Raw genomic sequence first — 10,762 nt, forward strand, 5'->3', positions numbered from 1 at the left:
TGCAGAGGAGGGTGAAAGTGCGCCCGAAAGAAAGTGATGAAGGATGGAAATGAGCCTTCTGGTGACCCAAACTTGAAAAGCAAATGCTAGAAAGGGAAGAAGATAAAGAAATCCAAAGAGAACACTGGAGAGGAGGACTATAAAGGAGGCAGCGTTTGCAGCCTCCCCTGGAAATGTTGCTGACCTCTCTGCCAGGTGTTCCAGGTGCATGGCTTATGGACAGAAGCCTTCAGAGGCACAGAGGTGCCACCATCATCGCTGATTGGCTCAGCCTTGGCCAGGTCTGTCTTGGAGCCGGCTGAACTTGACTCTATGGGACACAGTGGAAGTTTCTCGCGGCTTCCCATGGAACCTGCTCCTGTAGCCCTTTTGTACCTTTTTCCACTAAGGAGGGAGGTTGGTGGGGAGCAATTGTTTTCATCTGCATCACTTGTCTTTCTTGGGTTTTATTTCTCTATCTGCCTTTTCATTACAATTTATAATGATTCTCATTATTTAATTTCATTTAATAAACTGATTTTATCTCAACACATGAGTTTTCTCACATTTATTCTGATTCTCCCCCTGATTTCATCTGCCCATGGACCGCCCCTGTGAAACGTCTGTGAAATGTCACAACAGCCGTTGAGCTCATGGAGTCCATGGCTTTGGGCTCCATCTGTTCTGTGGCCACTCTGGACAGCACAGGTGTCTGTTCCGTGGGGTCACGGGCACCAAACCCAGCTCAGATGGGAACCAAGAGGGTCCCCTTGTGTTCAGGGCCCAAAGCACCATCTGTAGCATCTGCCCGTCCTTTTGAGTGCCCAGAGCCTCCTTCTTGGGGCCCACAGTTTCATTTTCAGGTGGAGCTCATTGCCTGGCAACCACCAACCAGAAGTCTATGGAGAGTCATTTGATCCAGGACAGCCAATCACATTTGAGGAGGTGGGGTAAGTCATGTGACTGATAGGTAACCAGCCAATAAAGCTTTGAGGCCTGCAGGAAGGGTGGTGAGTGTTTAACAGCTGGGCAGCATTCAGGGGTGGGCTGTGCTGGCTGCACCAATCATGCCTGGTGAGAGTGCAGCACATGGTGATTGACAAGTGGTCTGACCAATCATTTGATGGGAGGAGCCAGAGGGATATCTCAGACAGCCAGTCAGAGGAAACAGCACCTCAGGGCAGGGTGGGCCCCAAACCAGGACTGAATGACAGCCCAGGCAGCCAATCAGCTGCAGGATCAGCTCAGGGGAGGAGACTGACAGCCCTCCTGACCAATGGTGGCACAGCCCAGGCTGAGCAGGCGGCTCTGTGGGCGGCCAGGCTGAGCTGTGTCCAGCCCTGGGGCCCTTTTTTCCTCCCCCTGGGGCCCTGGGGATGCTGTTGCTGCATCTGGCTCAGGTGTGCATGTGCTGCTCTGGCCTCGTTCTCCTGGGCGGGGGAAAGGCACAGGGTGCACTTTCTGGCTTTGGAGAGGAGCTGCTGGGGCTGGGGCTGGAGAGAGCAGGAGCAGGAGAAGGGGAAGCAGCTGGAGGAGAAAGTGCAGGGGATCCCCACAGCTGCTGCTCCAGCTGCACAGAGACAGCTGCCCCTCTGGGTGAGGAAGGTGCCTGTGAGCAGCCTCAGCAGAGCAGATCACAAATGTGCCCTGCAAGTCTGTGTGAGTGAGGAAAATTCCAGTGCAGCCATGTACTGTGTGTGTGTGTGGGAAGCCTTGTACTGTAAGAGCTGTCAGACACCCATGTGTTCTTTAGGTGGAGGACGGGCAAGAGGCTGGAGCTACAGTGGAGGAAAGGAGGAAAGGACAGACAGACAGACACAGATAGGAGGGCCTGAGCTCCACAACTTGCCTGGCTGTGCAGAGAGCAGGAGCTCTGGTGAGTGCTGGCCCTTGGGGTCATGTCACCTCTTCTGTGTCCCTGTCCCTCCCTGCCCGCTCCCCTTTCCTCCTGCTCCCTCTCCCTCTTTCTACCTCTCTTCCTCTTCCTGGCTGATTCTTCCTCCATCTCTTTACACATCCCTGTCCCTATTTCCCTCTTGCTGTTCTGTCCTTTTTTGATTGTATGTCTTTCTGTCCTGTTCTCAGTCCTGTCCTTTCTCACTATATCCGCCTGTCCAGCTGACGGCCCCTTCTTTCCTCTCTCTCTTGCTCTGCTTTTCCTCTTGCCATGTCTTTGTCCTGCTGCCCACCACAGGTGTTTTTTTATCCCTTCAGTGCTGTCTTGCCCCCCGTTCCTTTGCCTGTCCCCGTTCCTTGTTCTGTCACCCTGTCCCAGTCCCGGTGTTGGTTTTCTTTTTTTTTTTTTTTCATTTCATTTTCTTCTTCCACCCCTTTGTGCTGCTCCCTGCCCCCGTCTTTGTCTCTCCTTCCCTTTGTTCTGCTGCCCAGCTCATTTTCCCTTCTTTCTCCAGCTCTCTGTCCTGCTCCCTGCCCCTCTCATTCCCTCTCTGTTTCTCTGCCCTTCTCCCTGTCTGTTCCCCACTCTGGGTTTCTGTCCTGCTCCCTCTGTAGTTTTCCACTCTCTCTGTCACTCTCTCCTGCTCCCTGTCACTTTCGTTTCTCACTCCATCTCTGTCCTGCAGCCCAAAGCTGTTTTTTAGTCTCCATCTCTGTCCTGCTGCTCAGCCCAGGCTTTTTTACCTCTATCTGTGCTCTGCTGCCTGTCTCTCATTTTCGCCTGTCTTTCCCTTTGTGCTGCCCCCCGACCCTTTTTTCTCTCTTTGTTGCGCTGCCCTGCTCCCTGTCTTTATGTTTCTCTGACAATCCATGTCCTGCTTCCTATCTTTCTCTCTTTGTCTGTCTCATGTCCTTCTTCCTATCAATTTTCCTTCCCTTCCTCCCCTAACTGCTGCTTCTTTCTCCACCTGGATCCTGTTCCCTGCCCCTTCTACCCTCTCACTGTCCCTCTGTCCTGCTTCCTGTCCCCATCTTTTCTGTCTTTATTCTTGCCCTGCTGCCTGTCCCACTGCTTCTGGCAACAGACCCCAGTCCAGCTGCCTCTGCCTTTTATTTTTGCTCTCTTCCTCTCTCCTGCTCTTCAGCCCTCCTTTTCTCTTCCCCCAGCTAACTGTGGGTTTTCTCCCTTTGTCACCCTCTTCATCCCCATCTTACCTTTGCTTTATTTCTCGGTCCCTTTGTTCTGCTCTCTGTCCTTCCTTTTCTCCATCTGTACATAATCCCTCCTTGTCCCTGTCTTTCTCTACCCAACCTTCCTTTTTCTTCTCCTCCCCATGCCCCGATCCTCTGTCCTGTTCCTCGATCCCTGTCTTGTCTCGGCTCCTTGTCCCTATTTGTCTTGGTCTCTCCAGCTCTCCAGCCTTTTCCTCATGTGTTTCTTTCTCTCTCGCCTCCTCTGTCTTCTCTCTTGTCTGATTTGCCTCTGTCCTCCCCAGCAGCTTCAACTGAATGACCAGGTGTCCCTGTGCTCTGGTACTTCCTGAGCACTGTCCTGGGGAAGATCTGTGTCTGTACGGCTGGGGGTCATTTAGGAGCTTGTCTCCTTCTGCAGATGGCAGAGCCAGGTGTAGTTGTGGCAGAGGTTGTTCTCAGCTGCTGCTCTGTGCAGCTTGGTGAAAGAGATGGCTGGGGGCATTTTTTTGAAGGAAGGCTTCTTGTTCATTGCTTACTGCTCCTCAGGACGCTGCACAGGAGCTGTGCTGGGGTCTGCAGGGATGGGTGGGACCTGCTGTGATTCCTTGTGAATGTGAACTGAACTTGTCCTGATGTCCTCGAATGAAACCAGACTGACTGTAGATGGTTTTCTTCCCAGATCCAGTTCCAACCTATGTGCTCGGTGCTAAAGAACAAGAGACCTTGTTCTATTTTCCAGACATCAGTGACTGCGAATCAGCTGAGAACATCCTGCCTTAGGTAACGGGGCAGGTGGTCTGTGATCAGGGATGTAGAGTTGAATGGCAGTGCTTTCATTAACGTTTTCTGGTCTTGCCACTTCAAAGCCCTTCCTTTTCCTGGAAATTCTAAGATGGCATTTCTTATTCTGAGGGTCAGACTGGAGTTGGACTTCCTGTTGAATGGCTGATAGAATGTGCTCCCTAAAGTAACCATCTTGCTTTTTTGTTGTTGTTTTCCAACACCATCTGAACTTTGATAAGCAAGAGGAAGAGTGGTTGACAGAGTCTGTTATCTGAGAGTAACATGTTTCTGTACCTTTCCCGTCTTTCTGTGGTGAACGATTTCTTCCCTTTCGGACAGGAATGCAAAACCCGCTCCTGTCAGGTTGGACTTTGCCTCGAAATGTGGGGCAGCCTCTTCCATTGTGACATCAGCCACTGCCGTTGATGTCACAAAACAGCATCAGCGCTGAGGTCGGCACAGCAGGGTATAAAAACCAGGGGTCTCTCTGCGCCTTTGTCACTCTCGATCTTGAGGGAACTGAGATCGCAGAGTTTTTGGCTCACTCTGGAGCGAGCAAGATGCTTGTTACCTGCACCTCAGCAGGTACCAAGAGACAGATGGAGATGGTTGAACGTCTGAACGGGTAGGTTTGAATAATATTCCTCCCCTTTCCTAAGGTGTTTTTTTTCCACCTTGTCAGTGGGGTGGGTGGAGGGTGGACAGGAGAGGAACACTAGAGCAGCCTGAGAGCTGGGTCTGGAGCTGCTGGAAGGCAGCCGCCACCTTTCAGTCTCTTCGTGAATGCAAGGGCTGGACCCAGAAAGCTTTTGATCTCTGCAGAATGAAGGACAGCTCCATTTTGGATGGGACAGAGAGTTTCCCAGGGGGTGGCCCAGATACAACCTGCCGCAGTACTTGTGAAAGCTCAGCTCCGTCCTGTATTGTGCTCTGCAGGGTGGGTTCTATCCCTGAGCCTGCTTGGTTTTCCTCTCCACTGGGACCAGGACACCAGCGTGTCCGCTGTTGGCCGTGTGTCTGACTTGTGTCCCTGACAGAGGAGGTTTCCTTTGCAAACCTGGTCAGCTCCTCACCAGGGCTCTGCCTTAGGAAAGGGGCTCAAGATCCTCTCAGGAGTGCAAGGAGTTCTCTAAGAGAACAGAAGGGGATTGTTTATTCCTGATGAAGTGTGCGCTGTGAGCCTGTTGAGAGCCTCCTGGAACAGGCAGGAGGAATTTCCCCATTGCAGAGCAGCATGTGCTGTGTCTTGGCAGATCAGGCTCAGGGCAGCAGGGCCCAGACACCAGAGGGTTTCTTTGGCACTTCCTTGGTTGCCCATTGCTTGCCAGCACACAGTGACATTCAGCCCTCTCTCCCTCTTTACCCGGTCTGAATTTGTCTGCTGTTATGCCAAGAGAAGGTCCAGAGATAATGCGGCTGCTAAAGAAACGCTGCGAGAGGGGAGACACAAATCCCCGCCTGGCAACTGTTGAACTGTAGGGGCACAGGCTGAACCTTCTCTTGAGAGAGTGGAGAACTGGATCAGCACAAGTGCCGATTGGATGGTGGACAGGAGAAATAGGCGTTCATTATGTCCCTTCCATTTCCAAAGAATCCCTGTCCAGCCCCACAGACATGAAGTGTGGCCACAGCTCTTGTTGCAACTCCTGCTCTTAGTCCGGAGTCAGTCTTGAGCCCTTTGTTCCTAAGGAAACAATCACTGCTGTGACAAATCCCCCACTGGTGCAACTGGTGACAACTCCAGCAGTGACTCGAGCTGATGCAGGGCCAAGCCAACGCACACACCAGGAACGCCAGGCTCAAGGGCTGCAGTCCCTGCTGCTGCTCTCCAGTCTGCTGCTGATCTGCACGGGTACCGCCAGCTTCACCATCCTTTTCCTTTACCTGCTCTGTAGGAAGATGAAGACGCTGAAAGCAACAATGCTGATGCTGCTTCTTGGTCTGTTCTCTTTTGGTGAGTATCTGTAGAGCTCTGACCTTAGGATGGTGCTTTAGGAGGTACTCAAGGCTCCATCCTGCCTTGGTCCACTTGTGCTGCTGTGACCAGAAGAGCTCAGCTAAGAGCAGAAAGTCCCTGACAGAGCTGTGCCAGTCCCTGCTCCAACGGGATGGGTGTGGGGTGAGGAAGGGGTGACTTGCCTTCCCCAGGAGGGCTAAGCCAGTTCTCTTCAGCCCAGGGAGAGGCCGGGGCTGAGCTCTCCTGCCCCAGGGGCTGAGAATCTTCTGAAGGACAAGTAGCACAGTCCAGGACAGGGAACATCTGCCTGTTGCAGAGCCCGTAGGCCATGATGGCCACTGTCAAAGACAACAAGAGACAACTAAGGCACTTGGGAGAGACACAGTAGGGGAAGTGGGCAGCTCGAGGCATAAGCCAGCCTTAGACCAAGTTCTAATCTCTGGTGTGTGTCTGACAGGTGTTTACCGTGTGGGACAACTTGGCACCTTAAAGCTCTGGAGCACTTCAGCAGAGTTAGGAGACCTGAGCGAAACCCTGCCCCTGCCCATCCAGCTGCTTAAGCTCCAGGAACAGCTATATCATCTGCTCTGGAGTGCAAAGGATGTTGCTGAGCGGGCTCTCCAGGAAGGCGTGAAGCAGGCAAAGGTCCCAGGCTTTACCGGACGGGTAAGGGCACAGGGCAGAAGGATCTACTCAGGGGTTTTATCCTCCCTCGGCATGTATCCTACTCCATTCCCTGTCACAGCCAACAGGCTGGTCCTGCTGGAACAAGTGCTGTCATGGTCACGCTTCCTTTTCCTGCTGCCCCACACTTCCTTATGGGGAAGAGAGAGCGTGATGGGAATGACAGCTGTCTGAGTCGTACCTTCCTCTGCCTCCAAATCTCAGGTCCTCCGCAAGGGAGGGCTGGAAAGAAAGAATGGTCTCAGCAGTGCAGAGTTAAGCCCATCCTATCTTATGCCCAGAAGGCTTGTCTGTCTGTGCTGCCTGGCCTGGGGCTTCTCCACAGGAAAAGCCCCTTCCTACAGCTCCAGCATTCAGAGCACTGGAGTGAGCAGCTCCCCCTCTCTGATCCTGTCAATCACAGCAGAGCAAACGTGGGAGGCTTCCAGGCAATTTGGGTGTTCATTCCATCTGAGATGGGCCTTGTCCCCGTTCACCTTGGCTGGCCTTGCAGGGGAGCTGCTTGCCCATTCCTTTTCCTTCTAACAGGCACTGTCCTTTGTGTTCCTTCCCAGGCTGTTCAGGAGATCATCAATCGAGCCCTGGAGAAACTGGAAGAAATGCAGGTCCCGATGCCTGATTACGCCCTGAAATCAGCAGGTGCCGTGACATTGTACATACAAACCAGTTCCAAAGTGCTTCCTGTCCAGACTGACAAGATGGGCATTGGAACGTGCCCAGGGACAGGAGAGAAGGGACGAGAAGTCAAGGGTCACCTCGTACCCTAAACGTGCTCCCAGTGACAGAGCCTGTAATTGGCCAGACCCCATGGGAAGCACAGAAAGGCTGGTTCACAGTCTTCTCTTTTTCCATGGTCCCATACAACAGTTTGATGACTCCCTCCTCTGTGTTCCAGAGGGATTGTGCCAGTAAGAAAGAGGGTAACCCACTGTAGGACATGGATGACAACTGAGAAGCTTTTTCCAAGTCAACAGGGCAATATTCCTTCTGACACTGCCTGATGACCATGCTCATATTTGAATTTCCAGGGGCTACCATCGTTCGTTCAAGGACTTCTCCTTCCTTCCGGACTGCGAATTCCAAAGTCTTCTTGTATTCTCTGCCGCTGATGGATTACATGAGGTCCCCTGAGCTTATTCTGGAGGTAGGAGCACCAAGAAGCTGTAAGACAAAGGTTGGGAGAATGAACCACACATGCTGCTCAGAGTTGCCTTTCGCTGTCTTTGTTCCTCGAAGCTTCTTCTCCTGCCTCCATCTCGCATGGACCTGCTCTTCTCCTGTGTCTCCTTTCTGAGTATTTCCTCTCTCAGAGTGCCCCAGGTTCTCCACATGAGCTTCTACCAGGCCAGGCTGCTCCTGCAGTTTGTGTCTGCCCAGTCGCTGTGCAAACTGTCAGCACGGCACAGAACGAGAATGGCAGAGGTGGCTGCAGAGCTCTGGGAGAGAGCCAGGGCAACCTTCTCCATTTAAATGTAGTTTCTTCTCCTTTCAGCCAGAAAACCATCCTGGAAACTGCTGGCCCTTCCCAGGAAGTCAGGGACACGTCTTCATCAAACTGTCCGTGTCGGTCATTCCCAGAGCAGTCACCATGGACCATGTCTCTGGGACAGAGTTCCATGGAGAAAGTATCTCCGGAGCTCCAAAGGACTTTGCTGTCTACGTAAGTGATTTCTCTGGAGTGGGTTGCACGGCATTTCTAAGCAGGGGATGAAGATGGGTCAAAGAGTCCGGTGGCCTGAAGCTTCCTCCTGGCTCTCAGAAGAAACAGGCTCCTTGGAGTTGCCCCCTTCCCATTGTATTCCTCTTTTATTCAGTGTACCACTCAAAAGGATGCTTCTGGGGCAAGATGCTACTCCAGGAGCTGGCACAGGGAAAAGGAGCTGGACAGTGCATGGTCCTAAACCTTCTTGGCTTACAATCCTAGTGACATTTGTGATCCTCAGGTTACCTCCCTCTCACTGGGAGTGTCTCCTTTTCTGACTGCAAGCTTGGACTCATTGAGGGGGCAAGTGTGGTGTGCTGCCCACCTGCAGCTTCAGGTCTTCAGGTCTTTTCCTTGTGCTCTTCATCCAGGACTATGTAGCTGAAATAACCTCGTACTTCAGTGACTGAAGTTCAGTCTTCCATGGTGCACCAGACACTCTTGTTTTCTCCACCCCTGGTTTTCTGCAGGGCTTCAAGGAAGAACACGAGGAGCACGGAACATTCCTGGGACAGTTCACTTTCCAGGCGGCGCTGAACCCCAGTCAGACTTTCCAGCTGAAGGTATGGGGACAAAGAGGGAGGAGAACTGTAGCAGAGGAGGAGAAATGGGGCTGGATTGGGAGAGGCTTCTCTGCCAAAGGGCTACAGGCAGCCCTGTCCTTGAGTGTGTGCCACACTGGCCTTTTTCCTGGTTTAACTTCTTGGTGGCGGATGCCTGGACTGCCAGTCTTCTCTTTCATTTTGGGTGCACCACAGTTGAAGCTGGCATCAGCTTGACTGTCTGGACCCCAAGTGCACACAAGCGGCCACATCCCGTAGGATGCACGACTGCTGGTCTGCCAGTTAAAGACCGAAATACTGGACTTCCTGAGGATTCTGTTGGTGCTGGCAGTGAGTAGTGACAGGGAGGCCGTTCTGTTTCCGTGACTTTCTAGAGAAGGCAATGAGACATTATACTGACCCCAGCACTGGGTCTTCTGACTGTGGAAGCCTGTGTCGCAAAGCAGGCGGGAACTTTCCAGTGTATTTGCTGAGGCATCTGGCCGCTGCTTCTGCCTTTGCTGTTCTCATGGCCCAGTGAGGTAGAGCAGGACAAGAACGTCTTGACCACGACAGGTCAAAAGCCCCCGCGGGGCAGCAGAAAGGAAGCTGTTGAACGAGGCCATCGCTGTGGCACTTCTGTCAGTGCTCACATGCCAGAGAGGAAAATACGACTCATTTCTTCTTGTCATTGCAGAACGAGCTCCCTGTGGTCGTGAGTTACATCAGGCTGCAAGTGCTGAGCAACTGGGGCCACTCGGACTACACCTGCCTGTATCGGTTCAGGGTGCACGGTGATCCGCCCAAAGATGGGGGAGAGGTTCCTGTTTCACCTGTTAATAAATTCTGTTAATTTTCACAAAGTCGAGTTCCAGTCTGCTTTGCCTGTGATGCTGCCTGGTCCTCCCTGAGCTCACTGGAGCTCCCCCATCCTTTTCTCGACCCACCAGCTTCTGGGAGACTTCAGGAGTACACAGCAAGATTTTCCTTATTAGGGAAAACAGGAAAACTCAATCGCAAATCTGCAGAAAGCCTGACATCCACACACTCGCTACCTACACAGGAACATCAGCAAGGCCCTTCCTATACATGAAAGATTAAATTAATGGACAGTTTTCCTGCGCAGGAAGCAACTAAGGATCAACTGATTGGAACCATCTGCTATCTCCTGTTTCCACAAGAAGCAGATGCTGCTTCACTTTCCATCTTTCAGTCTGTTGCTGATGAGAAAACGCACGTGTGTGTTTTTGTAAAGAGGAAACCCTTAACTGGAAAGTTGTTTCATGCCTCATTTGACTCTCTGGGCACATATATAGTGAGTAGTACAGGAAACGTTAAAGAGTGGTTAGCAAAGCAATCTCAGGACACTTAAGAGATCCCGTAACCACAGGAGTCTGTCTTTCCTTTTCACCCGAGTTCCACAAGCCCCAAGGCAGGAGCAGGCAGGGCAGTTCTGTACTCGGGTCACACCAGTGAGGAGACAGCAGGAACAGCGCTTGGCACCCAGGCCTCATAACAGCAATTTGTGCTCTGAGCTGGGGCTTAGTCCATGTGCAAGCCCAGCACGGATCCAGATACCAAACTGAGGGTGTCAGTTCATCCCCGATGCCACACACACAGCACCTTCTTCCATCGCCTCCTCCCAATGAGCTGTTTTGCAGCCCCTTCCAGCTCAGCCCAGCTCAGACACCTGCACTCTGGCTCAGGGCTGACTGGGGCTGGTGAACCTTGGGGCGGCAGCAGGAACCGCTCTGACCCTGGGTGTGGGGCTGTCCCTGGGCTGAGCCCTCACGCCCAGGGGTGCTGGACTGGGCCATGCTGGGGCCCAGGGGTGCTGAGATCGACAGGTCCCCCCAGTCTGTCCATGCTGGGAAACACCTGCTCCTGCAGCATCCCAAACCTGGTCCATCCTCATCCAGAAGTACACTTTAGTTTGGTTGTTTTTTTGTCTTAAAACTGAAGATAATTCAGGTAGAGCCAGAACCTGTTTAGAGGTCTGAGTAGTTTGGGGACAGAGGCCAGTGA

General features: G+C 52.5%; 1 protein-coding gene across 3 annotated transcripts; it reads left to right on the forward strand.

The window, feature by feature from the left end:
* Positions 1–1,297: 1,297 nt before the first annotated feature.
* On the forward strand, positions 1,298–9,685 carry LOC136111108 (SUN domain-containing protein 3-like). 3 transcript variants are annotated; one of them, XM_065855012.2, is made up of 9 exons: positions 1,298–1,379; positions 1,733–1,855; positions 3,749–3,849; positions 5,748–5,806; positions 6,267–6,475; positions 7,048–7,132; positions 7,522–7,637; positions 7,986–8,153; positions 8,666–9,423. In XM_065855012.2, the coding sequence occupies exons 3-9, from the start codon at positions 3,764–3,766 to the stop codon at positions 8,972–8,974; spliced, it is 1,032 nt and encodes a 343-aa protein (XP_065711084.2). In that variant the 5' UTR covers positions 1,298–1,379; positions 1,733–1,855; positions 3,749–3,763; the 3' UTR covers positions 8,975–9,423. The 3 variants fall into 3 exon arrangements, with proteins under 3 accessions (XP_065711084.2, XP_071654633.1, XP_071654632.1); XM_071798532.1 differs by lacking the exons at positions 1,298–1,379; positions 1,733–1,855 and adding an exon at positions 9,435–9,685 and having other exon boundaries at positions 3,778–4,477; positions 8,666–8,758; XM_071798531.1 differs by lacking the exons at positions 1,298–1,379; positions 1,733–1,855 and having other exon boundaries at positions 3,778–4,477.
* The last annotated feature ends 1,077 nt before the right edge of the window (positions 9,686–10,762 follow it).

Source organism: Patagioenas fasciata, chromosome 23 (genome assembly GCF_037038585.1).
Source record: "Patagioenas fasciata isolate bPatFas1 chromosome 23, bPatFas1.hap1, whole genome shotgun sequence".
Lineage (NCBI taxonomy): Eukaryota > Metazoa > Chordata > Aves > Columbiformes > Columbidae > Patagioenas > Patagioenas fasciata.

Bases quoted from the DNA above. Each gene is read 5' to 3' on its own strand.
- LOC136111108 (XM_071798531.1), top strand. From the start codon at position 4,278: ATGTCACAAAACAGCATCAGCGCTGAGGTCGGCACAGCAGGGTATAAA. The intron at 5,807-6,266 runs GTGAGTATCTGT...TGTGTCTGACAG, and splicing joins TCTTGGTCTGTTCTCTTTTG to GTGTTTACCGTGTGGGACAA. The intron at 8,154-8,665 runs GTAAGTGATTTC...GGTTTTCTGCAG, and splicing joins CAAAGGACTTTGCTGTCTAC to GGCTTCAAGGAAGAACACGA.